Raw genomic sequence first — 20,000 nt, forward strand, 5'->3', positions numbered from 1 at the left:
ATAGCAATAATGATAAAAATAATAATGATAAAAATTATACTGATGATGGTAATCATAAAAATAATAATAATGATAATAATGATAATAATAATAATGATAATAATAATAATAATAATAATAATAATAATAATAATAATAATAATGATAATTGTAATTACAGCAACAATAATGATAATATTTAATATTAATAATGATAATAGTATTAATAATGATAATAATATTAATTATAACAAAATGATAATAATAATAATAATAATAATAATAATAATAATAATAATAATAATAATAATAATCATGAAAATAATAATAACAATAATAATTTTATGAAAATAATAATGATAATAATAATAATAATAATAATAATAATAATAATAATAATAATAATAATAGTAATAATGATAATAAGAATAAAATAATAAACGTAATAATTACGATAATAATAATAATAATAATAATAATAATAATAATAATAATAATAATAATAATAATGATAATAATGTAATAGTAACAATAATAATAACAATAATAATAATAATCGTAATAATAATAATAATAATAATAATAATAATAATAATAATAATAATAATAATAAAAGTTCATCAAATTTTACAACTTGACTTCTTGCTCATTACTATTAACATTTGCGAAAGGGAAATGACAGAGAAGGAAGGAAGGGTGAGGAGAACGTGGGAGAAAGAAAAAGAAACAGAATGGTTAAAAGGGATAGAAAGAGATAGAAGAGAAGAACAAAGGACCCTCACGTAAGGAACAGGTGAACGGAATAAATGCACATCTAGATTGAAACACATAGATAGATAAAGATAGATACATGGATTAAGAGAGAGAGAGAGAGAGAGAGAGAGAGAGAGAGAGAGAGAGAGAGAGAGAGAGAGAGAGAATTTAGTTATTTCATTCAAAAACCAGGCATTTGATGGTCAGCAGTAAATGAAACATGGATGTGTATGTCCCAAGACTTTTCCTCAGACTTCTTTTCTCGATCACCGACTTCAGGACAAGCAGCTCACCTTTAGGACCTACCTGGCCATTCCTCACACGTGTGGTTGTATTCATAATTAGCTGGCATTGAACGCTAGTATATATGTGTGGAGTGTGTGTGTGTGTGTGTGTGTGTGTGTGTGTGTGTGTGTTTTGAGGATGTGTGTTTTTTGGGGTTTGTGAGTTCTTGTGCGTGTTAAAATGTATTTCTATCTGCTGCATGACCCTTTCTCTCTCTAGCTCTCTCTCTCTCTCTCTCTCTCTCTCTCTCTCTCTCTCTCTCTCTCTCTCTCTCTCTCTCTCTCTCTCTCTCTCTCTCTCTCTCTCTCTCTCTCTCTCTCTCTCTCTCTCTCTCTCTCTCTCTCACACACACACACACACACACACACACACACACACACACACACACACACACGCACACACACACACACACACTACCGCACAATATTATCACTCTTATTAGCTACGAGAATCCTTTGCCTGGAGCTACTAGTGCATTAATATTCTCACTTTTATACTTTGCTTCTTTCACAAATCTGTCTTTCGGAATCAATACGTTACGCATTATTGTATTTATCTGCATCGAACTAATGTCATTAGATCCTCCTCAGTTCCGGTCTGCAATAAAGTTCAAAATTTTCAATATTTACGCTCCATTTTGCTCCGTTGTCAGGCTCACGATACAACACCATCATTTGCATCAATAAATTGGTTCATTCCCCACGCTCCACATCGCCTCAATCATGGAGTCTGGTCCACTGCGTCTCTCATTTGCATTCCTTTTTAGATAAGCTAAAGAGAAAGCTTCACCAGCCCGCATGTTTTCTCTCTCTCTCTCTCTCTCTCTCTCTCTCTCTCTCTCTCTCTCTCTCTCTCTCTCTCTCTCTCTCTCTCAGATTTTATGGATGTTTTGCTTATTCGTGAAATACGGTTGAGAGAGAGAGAGAGAGAGAGAGAGAGAGAGAGAGAGAGAGAGAGAGAGACTGATAAGACTTTTCCGGTGGCCGTGACGTTCCGGGAAGCGCACACCTCACCTTGGAGCACGGCGTGAAAGGTATTAACGGGGCAGTAAAGGAAACGGTTCCGGCGCGATGGCTCCACAATACATGAGCCGCGATTCCGGTAAGATTTCCATTACCATTGCGTTAACACTCGTGCTGCTGTGTTGGGAGATACCAGGCAGCGCTTCGGCGGCGAGTGGCACGTGTAGTTATAATATAAGTGATGGTGATTGTATCCTCTTTTGTGATCACTACATATTTGTTATAAGGTTTATTTTTTCATATATTGATTTATTCATTGATTCATTCTTTCATTTATATTCAATAATTTGTACATTCGACTATTTATGGCTTTCTTTTATTAATTAGTGTGTGTGTGTGTGTGTGTGTGTGTGTGTGTGTGTGTGTGTGTGTGTGTGTGTGTGTGTGTGTGTGTGTGTGTGTGTGTGTGTGTGTGTGTGTGTGTGTGTGTGTGTGTGTGTGTGTGTGTGTGTGTGTGTGTGTGTGTGTGTGTGTGTGTGTGTGTGTGTGTGAGAGAGAGAGAGAGAGAGAGAGAGAGAGAGAGAGAGAGAGAGAGAGAGAGAGAGAGAGAGTGATTGAATGAGTCAACCAAATACCCAACTAACTAATGAGAGAGAGAGAGAGAGAGAGAGAGAGAGAGAGAGAGAGAGAGAGAGAGAGAGAGAGTGAGTGAGTGAGTGTGAGTGAGTGAACCAAATAACCAACTAAGTAACCAACGAAACACGCAGACTTGCAAACAATCGAACAGAATATTGACATTTAGTAAAATATTTCATAAATAGAGAGGTACCATTTTTTATTGTGGTTTTCTTCCATCAATGAATTTGATATTGAAATTGGTCCCGTTCATTGTTAAAGGTGTGCTCCTGCTCTCCGAGACTGCTGCAGTGTGTTGGTCACGTTGTCTCGATGAATGAACTTGCCTCCCAACGCAGCACTTCAGTTTTTCAATACCAGTTAAATTTTGGTGCACAGGCAATTTTCTATCCATGTCCTTACGATCGGGTCTTAAAATTTTCCTTCGTTTTGCCACTTTTTTGGCGATTGTTGTGAAAAATTCGTGCTCTTTTTACCTTTTATGGTATGAGATAAAATATGAAAGGATTGTGAAAATTAGTTATAGTGTTGGATTGCGACTAGAATCACGAGAACTTCATAGCTATCTAGTCCATATAAGGCACTATTTTCTATATACTTTTTTTCAAAATAGGTTGGTGATAAAGTGGAAATGAATTGATTGTGAAATTTGCTTTTAGTCTCTCTCTCTCTCTCTCTCTCTCTCTCTCTCTCTCTCTCTCTCTCTCTCTCTCTCTCTCTCTCTCTCTCTCTCTCTCTCTCTCTCTCTCTCTGCCGTCTCTATTACAAAAGCTAATACCTACTAACATTTTCATCCCCACCCTGTGCTCACAAGATGTCATTCTTGCTAGTGAAGTTAAAGATAAAAGAATATGATATGGTGTTTGGAGATCGTGTGCTTCGGTTTTACTACCACTTGGGGGTGATTATGTAAATCATGATCTAGCACCAGGACACATAGGAAGACTAGTGATCCCATTGTGAATCGCTGTTCTAACTATGATATAAATCTGACTTACTTCTTTCTACTTTTTTTAGTGACATCCATTAAAAGAAATACTCTAAATCATGTATTCCAGGGAAAGGAATTATGATACAAAGAATAGAATTTCGTACACCTCTTTCATGTGACAGTAAACTATCTCATGAATAACATCTAAAGGAATGGTTTTACTTTGATAAGCCTGGTATTTTACTGTGTAGCTGCTAGTGGTAGTGGTGGTGGTGGGAGTAGTAGTAGTGATAGTAGTATTAATGACCTGCTGTTGTATATTGTTATGTATGGTAACTGTTTGGAAAGTAGTATGTAAATTTTGCCTTATATTGATAGTTTTATTGATATTGCTTCATATCGACTTAAAAATGAGACTTTCATACAAAAAAAGTCTTATTTTGTAGTTTATTTTAAGTATATAAAGAAATATTCTTGTTCTTAATAGAGTGATGAGTTGTATTGATATATTGGTGTTTTGTAATTAAAATCACGTTGTGCCTACAAGTACTTGTTTTGCGCAGTTTTCTAATAGTAGGTGGAAACTTTCACCTAAATATGAAAACATTATGCAAACATGTAGGAGGCTAACATTTCTTGGGAGCAATATACGTACATCCCTGTGATATATATTGTAGTTAAGTAGCGCGTTTGGTAATATCCAATAAGATTTCCCTAAGTGGATAGTTAGTTAGATTCTTAAACAGGAGGTGGAGCATCGCAGGATTACTGACCACCCTAAAGGACGAGTTACACAATATTTTTTTTCTTTATTTTCCACACTAATTTACACTTCCAAGAATCATTATTCTCCCAAACAAGTCATAGGCATTTTCATGGTAATAAACCTCAATACTAACGGCGCTGTGGACTGCTATCGAGACTAATGTCGGTACACCTCATTAAAGATCGTCCAAGAAATCTTACTGCAATGGTTTAGAATTACCAGTAAATTGATGGATATAGGTTACGGACATTAAGATATAAGGGAAGGTCTTAAAAGCTGGTAGGCGTAAATGTTGTAGGTAATGTTATGAAAAGAGGAGGATGGAGAAAGCTTACGTTGTGCTTTTGGAATAAGAGAGGCTGATGCTGATTTAAGTCTTAAATGGCTGATGTTGGCAAACAGGATAACATAAGGACAAATTTTCATAAGTACTTGCTGAATTGATTGCCGCAACAGCGTGAACGTTACTCGCCTTCTGCCATACCCCAACCAACCGTTGAACTTTGTTGTACATAAAATGGTCAAACAAAACTTCTCTAGTTACAGGTTGATTTCTCATTCTCATCATACGGGATGCGCCGTCTGAATCCATGTAAGGAATACAATGACAAGGCTTCTTCAGAGATAATGAATAGTGTATTGGCACCTTCACTCTCTCTGGAGAAATACAATCATCACGAGGGCCAACAACATTAAACCACGTACGAGATATTACAGATGTGTTTATTTTTTTTTTCTGAGATAGAATACACTCTGACGCCAAATGTGAAAATACTGGTGAGCTTGCCCGAAGATAAGTTCTTATGGTGCCCTCACTTTCCCTGAACAAGTTTCACCACCACCACGATCTACAGGATTAGATTGTGCGCGTTTAGTCTTAACATTACTATCCGCATGAACTTTTATTTTTCTAAGCTTGCCTACGAGGAATTCCGAAGAGATATATATTTTAGCACTTGCATCAATACCTTGCGTATTTTCTATTCTCTTCTCTTGCCACGACTCAGGATACATGCATCAAAGCATTCATTAATGCCACATTCATGTTTCATAAAAAAGAAAAAGGTGAAACTGCCATTTATCAGCGCTGTGCTTGCCATTATTTCCTCCCCAACACTACAATACATCGGATCGGCCAGAAGGTAATGGCACCTCGAACAGTAATTGGAGAAGCAGACCTTGCGAGGGTGATGTGAGTGTTTTTAATAAAAAAAAAAATGTAAATACCGGTGACAATAATCTTAAAACTTTCACAATGACGACTTTATATATTTCCTTAAATAGTACATGCAATCTAAGATTTTTTTTTTTCAAACTATTTAAACTGTGAATGTTATTAAACGCGACAGGTTATCCATGATGTAAACAAAGTAACTGGATTTGATTGCACTAGATATTTCGTGAATTTTATCAGTCTCGATAACTCATACTGATAAATAGAGCAAGTTAGAATTTCATTATATTAGATATATTTAAACAAGGAACTCTAAAAGATAATAAATCCATAAAACTATGTAAAAGTATGACAAAAAAGTAGCTTCTATAGCAATGAAAATGTTAGGGTAGAGCAATGTCATGGCCGGGACAAGTGATGCTTTGGGATTTTATTTTATAGTAACAACATAGCACATATAAAAGTATGCATTTTTTTTTGTTTACCATTTTCATAATAGTGTACTGTTTGATATATATTATATTATATGGTTTATGTATAGTATGGAATTTTCTTAACATTTTCACACATTGTGTACAATTTTCTATTTACTATTTCATAGTATGCAATTTTCTTTAGCATTTTCATTTGTAGTGCAAACTTTCATATATGTTATATGTATAGTATTTGTTAAACTTTGATTATACTCAGTATTTTTGTCATTCTACGTATATATTCTATTGTTATATATTTATGAAATTATAGATGCTCTTCCATAGGAAGTTTTAAGTAATTGCGTGCATTAAGATGAAGGTGAGCTTAGTAGCTCTACGGTAAAGTGTTCGGCTCGTGGTCGTGACGGTGTTAGTTTGATCCTGATCCATGTCAGTTATTTTGTAAGATTGGTGGTGCTTTTTCTTTAATTCCAGCTAAGGATTGGCCACAAACTGACATGTCTCCCTTAATGACCCCTTGTATAGTCGATATTTATTAAGCACAAGTATTTCCTAGGCATCAAGATGGAAACAAAACCATTCAAATTAAAGATAGCATAATCTAATGACAGCCTCTCTTACACCGAAGAGCAGGAAGTGAAGGGCAGCGTTACTAAGCTTAAGCACTGGATATAGAAATAAAGCGTCCTGGCTCTCGGCAGTCTTTCCATTACTGTGAGGTGCTTGAATTCATTTGAAAAGAGTAGTGATCATGGAAACGTTAGGAATCTTCTCTTGGTCATCAAAACGTCAAATTAATGCGTATTTTTCCATCCGCTCTCGGAATTAAAACGATAACGTTTCGAAAAAGGAGAAATTAAAGCAGATAAGCCAGGTCAAGGTGAGGCGCACGTAAGGTATAAGACTCACACAAGCAGACGCCACAGATCTGTACAACTGTGTAGTTCTTCATCTGTGATTCAGTCAGTGTAGCTTTTAGTGTTATTATTTACGTGCTTATATTTGCTTTTCTATAAACTAAAGAAATGTGAAAAAAAATAATTTTCACTTTTTTTTGCGATGAAGTGTGTGAAAAAAAAAATATTCAAACGAACAATGTATTTTTTATTATTGATGTACACCATCTTTAATAATAAAAATCTAAGTTGTGGTGAAACTGCGAACGAATGAAAATCATCACGACTTTTCATTAGCTTATTCGTATCAAGTCAGTGAGAACAATAAAAAATACCCTTTCAATTCAGCGCATGGGCTTTACTTTAGGCAAATTTTAAAATCCCGTGATATTCAAACTCTACATACGTTCCCTTCAGGTGTGAGAAACACAGATGTTGACTAAACGTAGCTAGTGTCATCTCAGGCTCATCGGTAGCAATTTAAATGAATTAGCATTGTGTTTATCGAGGAAAATTATATAACAAAGCGAGTAGGCAAGGACCGGGAACAGCACGAGATTTAGATGCATCGTACGCCTGGCAGCCGCTGATTTATTGGGCGGACTCATGATGTTGAAAGATTAATTTAGATCCTGAAATATATTACTATCTTATATTTTACTTGCATAATATTGTTGTATTGCAGTGCTGTTGTTGAGAGAGAGAGAGAGAGAGAGAGAGAGAGAGAGAGAGAGAGAGAGAGTGAGTGAGTGAGTGAGTGAGTGAGTGAGTGTGTGTGTTTGTTTGTGTATTCAGGTTCAATTTCAATAGTTTTATTTCATAATAACAATAACATACGCAGTGCATCGTAACAGATACAACTTGGAAAAGACTTCCACAGATAAATCTCATTAACAAACCTGTAAAACAGAAAATATAATGAATATCCTACCTGAGATACAGAATACGGAAAAAAAATAGATAATAGAAATTAGTCATTCATATGTGAAAAAATACATAATTATGTAAAATCTCATATGTAAATACATACATGTAGAAATACCACATGTAGAATTAGAAAAGAGTTCCAAACTTTAGGACCATGACATAATAATGAATTATGGAAGAAATGTGTTCTAAATTGAGGACTAACTAAATTCAGATGATTTCTTCTTGTAGAGTGAAGATGATCCTGGAAATTAGGAATTCCATCTGTCTAGTAAAGGAAAATATTTATGAATATAGTTTAGCTTTAAAAAAAATCAGATCAGAAAATATTACTTCAGTTGAGTCTTTTTTTCTTAAATGGGAATGCGTTTTTGAGTTTTCAATACTTTATCTAGAAATGATGGCCACATACATTCCCAAATAGATATGCAATACATGATTTTTGAGTAACAGAGTATTATAAAGTGTTAACAAAGTTTCAGTTATTAGTTTGTGTATAATTCGATTAAGGATTCCACCTTTATTTAATAGTATTTTAGTGATGTTGGATAAATGTTTGTTCCAGTGTAAGTTGTCATTTATACAAAACACCTAGAAAATGTGTTCATTGTATTCGAAGAACAACTTGCTCATCCAATCTCAATTGGGGATAATGCACTAATTACCGCTTTTCCGAAAAAATATATATGAATTTTATTAACATTGTTTTATCATATTACCTTTCATCAAATTGCTTATTTTATCCAACTCTCGAGACAACTTAGAAAGAAAAACATGAAAGTCGCTGTCTGTTGTAATAAACCTTGTGTCATCTGCATACATTGTGAAATGTGTCCAAGGATTGAAGCTTGGATTGAAGAAATTCATTAAACCATGTTTAATGAATTTCTAGTTAGAATAAACATTGTTGCAAAAATATAAGTATGATGGTTATATAACCAATATTATTCTATTTGGCAAGCAAAATATTATGGTTCAAAGAGTCAAAAGCTATCGAGATATCCAAATACACATTTACAATATGGAACTTCTTGTCCAATTCAGAATAAACCTTTGGAACAAAATGTAAAAAAGCTGATTTTGTCAAAGAGCTTTCTTGAAACAAAATTGGCAACACGATAGCAAATTATTATTTTCGAGAAAATTAATGACTGTACTCTGTGCAACAACTTTTGGAAAAGCTTTACTAAAGAAGGGTAACATAGATATCGGTCTATAATTATTGATTTTAGATTTTCTACCAGACTTATGTAGAGGCAAAACTTTAGCTATGTTGAGTTTATTTGGAAATACACCATGGGGAAAAGATAAATTAATAATATTTGTGAGAGTGGTTACAATATATTCTATTGTCTGCTTTAATAGTATTCCACTAATTTCTTCATAGCCACGTGAATTTTATTTCATGGATGACATAGCCTTTGATTTATGATTTATTGCAAGGAAATAAATACATGGAAACATCAGTAGACACGTTAAGAAAATTCCGGAATTCAATAAAATAAGCATAGTTATTGACAGTATTATTCACATGAACAATATTAATGAAATAATCATTGAATACCTCTGCAGTTTCAGAATAATGAATGAGATTTAGATCAATAGACTATTTGTACAGGTTTACTGATAAATTGAGGCAAGCATAAAATTAGTTGTTATAGCCTAATTTTGAGGTGCTGATTTTAGATTCAAAACCAATTTTCAATCATCACCTCTAGTTTTGAGATTTACATATATACATGTACATGAATATGTACATGTGTCCTATATTGGACATTGTGATTTTTTTTTAATTAGAAATTTTAGGAATTGTGGTCTTTTTAGAAAATTTGCATGTGCTACTGCACAAATGTGTCTGCCTTGTTCACCTTCCTTGGTTTCCCACACAATCCCTCAGACTGAAGTCTTTTCATAGACTCTTCCAAGCGAAGTGTCAAGGCTGTGCTTCTGCACAATGGGAATAAATACCCCAGCTTTCCTATTACCCACTCAGTCCATCTGAAGGAGTCATATGATAATATGTATGTCATTTTAGAAGCTGTCAAGTACAACCAGTACCAGTTGAGTCTCTGTGGTAACCTCAAGGTCATTGGGCTCGTTATGGGTATGCAAGCGGGCTTCACAAAATAATGTTGTTTTCTCTGTGTCTGGGAGAGTCGGGCTGTATCCAAACACTAAAGGCAGAAGGACAGCGAATCTAGGAACAATTTCGCGCCTGGTGAACACATTATTCAAGAAAATTATCTGGTAGACATGAACAAGGTGTTTGTTTCTTCCTCCTCTTCATATCTAGCTAGGTTTAATCATATCAAGCTAGGTTTAATAATGAATTTCGTGAAGGCCATGAACAGATATGGCGCTGCCTTCCAACACTTGTGCACTGTTCCCAGCTCTGAATTCTGCTAAGCTCAAGGAAGGCTTCTTCGGACCTCAGATTCGAAAGGTGATGAAGGATATGAAAATTGAGGAGCTTCTTACCTTAAAGAAATTTATAGCATCTTTCAGTCTGCAATGGCTTCCTTGTTAAAACACAGGTACCAGATTACCAAGAGTGTATTGAGAAATTGTTAAAGTCTTATGAGAATATGGGGATGCCGAATGTCACTCAAAATTCACTTTCTCGACTCCCACCTCAATTTCTTCTCTTCGAATCTCGGGGCAGTGAGTGATGAGCATGGAGAAAGGTTCCACCAAGATATTACTAAGATGGAGAACAACTACCAAGGCAAGTGAAACCCCAGCATGATGGGGGGACTTCTGTTGGATGCTCTTGCGTGACATCCCGGAGGCAAAGTACACAAGATCATCCAGAAAAACTCACTTCTAACCTTTTACTGTACTATGATTGTGTGTATTGTGTTTTCCAAATAATTTATTTCCATCAATGTTCTGTATCCATGTTCTTTTTCTGTAATATGCCTTTGTAACATATGTAATAAACACATATTTTGAACTTATATGCGGTATAGTTGAAAAAGATATGTGAAAGCAAAAAACTTGAGGTGATAGAACAAACCTGTTTACATACTTGAATTCACCAAAGTGAATAAAAAAAACCTATTTGCATCCTTGCCTCAAAGCATTTTTTTTTTTTTTTATTGTAAACCAGTGTTATTAACCTTTTCTCTTCGTCCCAGGATTTGATTAATATTTTTTCCATGATTCTTTTCCATTTCTTTTATTGTTTTTAAGTTGACTTTTTATAATACTCACTCTTGGCATTACATAATATTCGTTAATATGTTTCTATATTTCTTATATGCTGCTTTATACGTAATGGGTTATTTGCTAACGAGCCTGACGAGTCTATATTTTTTCTTTAATAATTAGGATGGTGTTAGATAAGGAGATGCACTCGAAAGTGTTTTTTGTTTCATACATTTAAGTGGAATATTATTTTGAAATATTTCTATAAACTTGTCATGAAATCTATTATAAACAACATCGGGGCAATTACTTTGGAGTACCTCACCCTAACTCACTTGTGCCGCCCAGTTAACAAACCTGGTTGCATTCCCATCACTAAATACTCTCTTAAAGATTCACCGGTCCTGTTGTGTTGGGGCACTGCTCTCTATAAATCAAGAAGCAACTGGGAAATGATCACAGACATCAATGTATACTATATATAATTGCCTATGTTTGACTCAACTCGACTCGTCCAAATATGATCAATGAAGTAAGAAGAGTTATTAGATATTCAAGTTGTGTTAGTTGTGGTTGACAGTAAAATTAGCTAAACATTAAATCTATAAACACTCTTACATGTGAGTCACTTTGATTAAGTATATTAATGTTTCAATCACCCATAAGATATACGGCACTAATTCTTATTACTTACGTGTGCTGGAATACTGGTAATTCCATTAAGAAAGTCAAGAAAATTACCACTTGGAGATCGATAAATGTGTGTGTGTGTGTGTGTGTGTGTGTGTGTGTGTGTGTGTGTGTGTGTGTGTGTGTTTCACTGTTTGATCTGCTGCAGTCTCTGACGAGACAGCCAGACGTTACCCTACGGAACGAGCTCAGAGCTCATTATTTCCGATCTTCGGATAGGCCTGAGACCAGGTACACACCACACACCGGGACAACAAGGTCACAACTTCTCGATTTACATCCCGTGCCTACTCACTGCTAGGTGAACAGGGGCTACACGTGAAAGGAGACACACCCAAATATCTCCACCCGGCCGGGGAATCGAATCCCGGTCCTCTGGCTTGTGAAGCCAGCGCTCTAACCACTGAGCTACCGGGCGTGTGTGTGTGTGTGTGTGTGTGTGTGTGTGTGTGTGTTTCACTGTTTTCACTGTTTCACTGTTTCACTGTTTGATCTGCTGCAGTCTCTGACGAGACAGCCAGACGTTACCCTACGGAACGAGCTCAGAGTTCATTATTTCCGAACTTCGGATAGGCCTGAGACCAGGTACACACCACACACCGGGACAACAAGGTCACAGCTCCTCAATTTACATCCCGTACCTACTCACTGCTAGATGAACAGAGGCTACACGTGAAAGGAGACACACCCAAATATCTCCACAAGAAACCACTTGTTGTGTGTGTGTGTGTGTGTGTGTGTGTGTGTGTGTGTGTGTGTGTGTGTGTGTGCTTTTATGTGAATCTTACTGCAAATGACGCAAAATCATTTAGAGCTGGATCCTATTTTAGAACATTTTTCAACAGTATAATTAGCGCTTCTTCGAAACTCTAACCACTTTCATTGTCAAATGCTTCCGCTTCATTCTCCATAGCTTTTTTCAAGATTTTAGAAAGTTTTGAGTTATGAAGGGTTTTCATTTATTGATGGTTGTAGTAAAAGTTCAGGCAATACTTTACATTGTCCATAAAACCACATATGAAAATTTAACTGATCATCTCCGTAATCTTGGAAAATTGTCATAATAAGAACACGAAGCATTCAAAACATTGACCTCTTTTCGCTTACGTATCATAGTTCACTTATATTCATTCGCTTTTCCTATCTATATTTTTCAACTAGTATGTAACATTGAAATAGTTAACTGAAGATAAGTAGAATATAAAAAAAATATGTTAGGAGAGATAAATACTCGTAAAAACAGACATGGAACATATACAGAAGCAGGCGAAAGTTACGATATAGTACAAGCTTTTCTCTACATTACAAAAAAAAAGTGTTCTTTACCGTGTTTCTTTCTCCTGTGCAGTGTGGTCAGTGACGGGCGTGGCGGGGCGAGCCAGCGATCTACCCTGTTACCTCAACCCTCGCACACCCGGGGACAGACCCAAGCTGATCCTCTGGTACAAGAGAGGGATCCGCACGCCGGTATTTAGGTAAGGATTGCTGCTGTCTATATCAGAGAGAGAGAGAGAGAGAGAGAGAGAGAGAGAGAGAGAGAGAGATGGTGGCCTTGCTTCACTGATTTTGCAGCTTTAGGTTTTAGATTTCTGCACTAGTTTCGGCTCTCTCTCTCTCTCTCTCTCTCTCTCTCTCTCTCTCTCTCTCTCTCTCTCTCTCTCTATCTCTCTCTCTCTCTCTCTCTCTCTCTCTCTCTCTCTCTCTCTCTCTCTCTCTCTCTCTCTCTCTCTCTCTCTCTCTGCATCGATTACCATTTCTTCAATATTCCCTATTTTTGCTCATTCAAAGCGTTCAATCATTCCTTCCCTTCCTCAGTCCCTCCTCCATTTATCTGTCTTTCTTCCCCTTCAAATCATCCATCTCTGAAGTTTATGATTTACTATCGCAGTGAGTACGTACTTGCTGCTTTTTATTCTTCTCCTTTGTTATCATACTACTTTCCGCCACTGCTAACCTTCACATAACTCAGTTCCTCTTACTATCCAAGCGTTCTCCTTCCATTGAGCTTTATATATTCCTGATTATTTTTTCTTTTCTTTTTTTTTCTACGCAATCAATTATTTTTTATAGAACATTTTTTTCGTTTTTTTTTAAATATATTTTGAGTTTCTTTTCATTGTATTCGTCTCTCCGTCTTGCTCAGAACGGTGACTGGAGGTTGGGTATGTGACTTACAATCAAACATCTTTTTGTCAGTTTCTCTCTCTGTTCGACTGTCACCATCATCTATCACTCCTATTTGTCACCATCTTTCTTCTTCTCTTTTCCTTCTCTGTCTCTCTCTCATAGTTTAGAATGCAAGTCAAATGAACAAATCAATCCTTCACCTCTTCATGAATTTTCTCGATTTCGTATTCATCTTCTCCTTCCCCATTACGTTTGTCATTGTCCTCCTATGCTTCTTCTCATACTCGTAGATTGGATTATAGTGCAAATTATTCTTTCATCTCTTCAAGATTTCTTACTTAGTCTTCAACTGTCTTATCTATTATCAAAATCTTATCTACTGTTTCTGTTTAGATTGAAAGGCAAACTAGTATTTCACATTTTCAAGCTTTATTAGACATTCATCTATCTACTTATCATTTAGCAGTATATTTAATATGTCACTCTTATATTACCTTTTGTCTCTCATAGTATGAAAAGAAAGTCAAACAATTTTTTAGCGCCTCAACAGTCTATAGCTTGTTTGTATTCACATTTTCTCTTCTGTTTACCTAAGCTGAGTGTCTGCAGTTTTTACGTGTTTTCTTCTTTATAACCTGAAAATCAAACAAATCATTGAAATCATCTAAAATCTTTATAGTCTTGTATCCTTCAACTTCTCGCGTCCACAGCCATGACGGAAGAGTGCCGCAGATGAGGTCAGACATGAACCAGAATGGAGGTACGCTGACGGTGAGTAGAGGCGCCGCCACACTCACGCTGCACAACCTCTCGCTGGCACACGGGGGAGTATATGAGTGCCGCGTCGATTTCTTCAAGTCCCCCACGCACACCAACTTCGTCAATCTTACCGTAGTGGGTGAGTGTGTGTGTGTGGGGGGGCGGTGTCGGGGATGTGTGTGTGTGTGTGTGTGTGTGTGTGTGTGTGTGTGTGTGTGTGTGTGAGAGAGAGAGAGAGAGAGAGAGAGAGAGAGAGAGATGAATGAATAAATTAATGAATGAATGAATGTGCAAATATAGGAATACATAAAGAGTTTTGTTATAAATCCATCACTGATTTTCTAAAAGCTTGCATGAAACTCTCGCTAAATGTTGGACATTAGTGAGGGAGAGAGAGAGAGAGAGAGAGAGAGAGAGAGAGAGAGAGAGAGAGAGAGAGAGAGAGAGAGAGAGAGAGAGCGAACGGAGAAAGATGAGCATTTATTTTTATACACCTGAGTAATGCATTTCGCGAAACACGAATTTATTTCTCGAGTGAAGGAATGCAGTAGTATTTTAGGCTCGCACGAATGCGTTTAGTTCTGAAAGAAAAAATACTTTAATGGTGTCGTACGTTTATTTAAGCTGTTGTCCTCCATAAACTGAAGCAAAGACGTGAGTTGGTACCGTGGTGAAAGAAATTATTTGTGTGGGTGTAATGAGCAATATGGGTTGAATGCTCCGCACTCAGAAACGTTTTATTCTCCCATCAGAGATCACAGAAGTAATGTTACCATGTTATCAAGAGTGTATCTCCTGTTAATAACGTACAAATTTTGTCAGTCAATAACAAGAAGTTTAAAAATTTCCTTAAAAATCCGTGTAAATTTAACTAGAACGTTTTCAAAATTGTGTAAGTGCAGCCAGAAGTGTCTCAAAATATGGCCTTATAATATACTGCTGGATGGATTATGGTTGAGTGAATCATGTTGGTGAGTGAGTGGGTGAGCAATGTGCATTATCACGCTGGTGCTGGTCTGGACTGCACGTGTGAAGTGTAGCATGAAAATTCCACTCTTGCCTCAACAAGCTGCACTGTTAATAAAGAGAGAAAAAAACTCTAAATTTTATGGAGATACATATTTCAAGTCAACTAAGCAGACACAAACGCATGGCCAACCTTACAGATAGCATTTTACACACACACGCGCGCACACACACACACACACACACACACACACACACACACACACACACACACACACGGCTCGGTAGCTCAGTGGTTAGAGCGCTGGCTTCACAAGCCAGATGACCGGGGTTCGATTCCCCGGCCGGGTGGAGATATTTGGGTGTGTCTCCTTTCACGTGTAGCCCCTGTTCACCTAGTAGTGAGTAGGTACGGGATGTAAATCGAGGAGTTGTGACCTTGTTGTCCTGGTGTGTGGTGTGTGCCTGGTCTCAGGCCTATCCCAAGATCGGAAATAATGAGCTCTGAGCTCGTTCTGTAGGGTAAACGTCTGGCTGTCTCGTCAGAGACTGCAGCAGATCAAACAGTGAATTACACACACACACACACACACACACACACACACACACACACACACACACACACACACACACACACACACACACACACACACACACACACACACACACACACACACACACACACACACACACACACACACACACACACACACACACACACACACACACACACACTCACACACACACACACGCACACACACACACACACACACACACACACACACACACACACACACACACACACACACACACACACGGCCCGGTAGCTCAGTGGATAGAGCGCTGGCTTCACAAGCCAGATGACCGGGGTTCGATTCCCCGGCCGGGTGGAGATATTTGGGTGTGTCTCCTTTCACGTGTAGCCCCTGTTCACCTAGCAGTGAGTAGGTACGGGATGTAAATCGAGGAGTTGTGATCTTGTTGTCCCGGTGTGTGGTGTGTGCCTGTTATCAGACCTATCCCAAGATCGGAAATAATGAGCTCTGAGCTCGTTCCGTAGGGTAACGTCTGGCTGTCTCGTCAGAGACTGCAGCAGATCAAACAGTGAACACACACACACACACACACACACACACACACGGCCCGGTAGCTCAGTGGTTAGAGCACTGGCTTCACAAAGCCAGAGAACCGGGGTTCGATTCCCGGCCGGGTGGAGATATTTGGGTGTGTCTCCTTTCACGTGTAGCCCCTGTTCACCTAGCAGTGAGTAGGTACGAGATGTAAATCGAGGAGTTGCGACCTTGTTATCCCGGTGTGTGGTGTGTGCCTGGTCTCAGGCCTATCCGAAGATCGGAAATAATGAGCTCTGAGCTCGTTCTGTAGCGTAACGTCTGGCTGTCTCGTCAGAGACTGCAGCAGATCAAACAGTGAATTACACACCGCGTAGTGTAGTGGTTAGCACGCTCGACTCACAATCGAGAGGGCCGGATTCGAGTCCCGGTAAGCGGCGAGGCAAATGGGCAAGCCTTTTAATGTTTGGCCCCTGTTCATCTAACAGTAAATAGGTATGGGATGTAACTCAAGGGGTTGTGACCTCGCTTTCCCGGTGTGTTGTGTGTTGATGTGGTGTCAGTCCTACCCGAAGATCGGTCTCTGAGCTCTGAGCTCCCTCCGTAATGGGGAAGATTGGCTGGGTGACCAGCAGACGACCGAGATGAATTACACACACAAACACACACACACACACACACACACACACACACACACACACACACACATTCACAGCAACCCTTCCTTGCGGTGCTTCAAGCATCCTCCCTCGGACACTCACTTGGCCGAACAAATAAATGGAAGGGGACAGACGGGGATTAGAATTGTTGATTGAAATTAACACTGAAACTAAATCCTTACGCATCGTTCAATAATGGCAGGACGCAATTAGGAAGATTAGGTTTGTACCGTCTCCTCTCGTCTCGTCTGCGCCAAACAGACAAACGAAAGTGCCAGAAAATTATGTTGTCCCTTGTTTTTACTTCTATTTTTGACCTTCTAGTCTTGTTGAACATTCTAGATTGGTATTCATTGGGCACGCTCCTCCTTTTACTCTTCTTCCTCTTTCCGTAGTCCTCCTCCTCCTCCTCTTCCTTTTCATGGTCCCATCTTTCACCCCTCCTCCTCCTCCTCCTCCTCCTCCTCCTCCTCCTCCTCCTCCTCCTCCTCCTCCTCCTCCTCCTCCTCCTCCTCTTCTTCTTCCTCCTCTCTTCTTCCTCCTTCTCTCCTCCTCCTCCTCTCTCTTCTTCCTCTTCCTACTCCTCTTCTTCCTCTTCCTCCCCTTCCTCCTCCTCCTCCTCCTCCCCTTTCTCCTCCTCCTCCTCCTCCTCCTCCTCGTCTTCGTCCTCGTCCTCCTCCTCCTCCTCCTCCTCACACTTCTCTTTCGCTCCCTGTAATCTCTCTCTCTCTCTCTCTCTCTCTCTCTCTCTCTCTCTCTCTCTCTCTCTCTCTCTCTCTCTCTCTCTTGGCTGACTTGACAAGGGTGAGAAAAATGTCCGAGTGGATCTTTGCTCTGTCAATACATTAAAGCCACACACTGGCATTTGCGTGTGTGTGTGTGTGTGTGTGTGTGTGTGTGTGTGTGTGTGTGTGTGTGTGTGTATTTATGTGAATGAGGTGCACATGAAATCCCATCCGCTCTCCTTTATCCTCCCTCTTTCTCTCTCTATCCCGCCCTCTCTCGTTTTCCCTTTCCATCCGTCTTTCCCTTTCCCTCCACCACCTTCCAACACAAGCACCAACCCAACCAACAAAGCCGCCTATTCTATGAGACTCTTTCTCTTTCCTCAATTCGGTCCTTCAATATTGACCTTTTTCCTTTTTTTTTTTTTCCTCTTTCTTATATATATATATATATATATATATATATATATATATATATATATATATATATATATATATATATATATATATATATATATATATATATATATACACGTGCAGTTTTTACACTTAGGGACGTTTCCACATAGCTCGCAGCTCCTTCGTATTTTAGGTTTTATACGTGCCCTGACTTTTTATTTTTAACCTTTTCTTTTTTCATTACACGATAGATATTTTTTTACTTGGTAATTAAACTGTTTTACTGCCGCAACTTCGGTTCAAGGTCACTGGTGTCGAGAAGGAGGAGGATGAGGATGAGAAGGAGGAGGAGATAATCATTGAAGGAAATGTGGAGGAAGAGGAGGCGGAGTGGTGGAAGAAGTGGAGCTCGATGAAGAGGAGGTTGTTGTGACGTAAAAGGGAGAGGATGGGAAGAAGAGGAGGAGGGTAGTAGGAGAGAGAGAGAGAGAGAGAGAGAGAGAGAGAGAGAGAGAGAGAGAGAGAGAGAGAGAGAGAGAGAGAAATTTGAAACTGAAGAAAGGAAAGAGAAAGGATTTGCGAGACAAGCTGAAACACGAGGAGAGAGAGAGAGAGAGAGAGAGAGAGAGAGAGAGAGAGAGAGAGAGAGAGAGAGAGAGAGGAGAGAAAAAAATAAAAGGAAAGAACTACAACAATAGAAATAGGAATATCAGGAATGTAATAAGGAGATGTAGAAAACTAGAAAGAGTAGCAAAAAATGTAGAAAAATGACAATTTTTTTTCATATATGGGAGTGAAACTGCCCAAGGACAACATAATTGCATTAATAAAGGAACCTATTGAGTTTTTGGTTCCAAGAGAGAGTTGAAAGAGATAGGAAAGAACCCCGAGAGACACCATTGTCAATAGAGGGCGAAGAAAAAAAAAAAAAAGATGACGAAAATTAAATAAAGATGGGAGTCTAAAAATAATGAGTACGAACACAAAATAAGATCAATAGTAGCTGACGTATTGACCTTAACGAGACTGATTGCTATTAACTACACTCTCCGACATAAATTAAGAGACACAGGGTGCTGGTGGCAATAACGTGAAATAAGAAGGATAATAAAGATAAAGGAGGAAGAGGAAAAAGAGAAGCGGGACGGAAAACAGAAAGAAAATATAGACAAGTAAATAAAGAAACACGAAGGAAGAGAGAGAAAGAGGAAGAGTGGATAGAGGAGGATGCAGAGGAAATGCATTAACGCGAAAAGGATGAAGAGGAGGAGACAACAACAATAAGAGAACAAAAGTAGGATAAAGCTATAAAAGAATAAAGAGGATCTTAAATACCCTGAAAATGGGAAGGAAGAGAAGACATAAAAGGTAAAAAAAAGAAAGGGACGTAGAAAGATAACAATGAAAACAATGAGAGAAAAGAAAGAATGGGAGGCAAAGGAACAGGAAAGAGAGCCTACAAGAAGAAGAGGAGGAGGAGGAGGAGGAGGAGGAGGAGGAGGAGGAGGAGGAGGAGGAGGAGGAGGAGGAGGAGGAGGAGGAGGAGGAAGAAGAAGAAGAAGAAGAAGAAGAAGAAGAAGAAGAAGAAGAAGAAGAAGAAGAAGAAGAAGAAGAAGAAGAAGAAGAAGAAGAAGAAGAAGAAGAAGAAGAAAAAAAAAAAGAAGATTGAAGAATAGGAGGCATAGGAGGAGGGTGAAAGCATGAAGAATAAGAGG

The 20,000-nt window shown here is 38.2% G+C and overlaps 1 protein-coding gene across 3 annotated transcripts in view; it reads left to right on the plus strand.

Annotated features, from left to right (window-relative positions):
• LOC123513837 (hemicentin-1-like) overlaps nt 1-20,000 on the plus strand; it is a 429,869-nt gene that overhangs the window by 339,530 nt on the left and 70,339 nt on the right. For all 3 annotated transcript variants that reach the window (XM_045271232.1, XM_045271230.1, XM_045271231.1), the window contains 2 exons: nt 12,929-13,055; nt 14,418-14,605. In XM_045271232.1, coding sequence (XP_045127167.1) covers nt 12,929-13,055; nt 14,418-14,605 — 315 coding nt within the window. The remainder of the gene's footprint in view (nt 1-12,928; nt 13,056-14,417; nt 14,606-20,000) is intronic.

This window comes from Portunus trituberculatus, chromosome 37 (genome assembly GCF_017591435.1).
Source record: "Portunus trituberculatus isolate SZX2019 chromosome 37, ASM1759143v1, whole genome shotgun sequence".
Lineage (NCBI taxonomy): Eukaryota > Metazoa > Arthropoda > Malacostraca > Decapoda > Portunidae > Portunus > Portunus trituberculatus.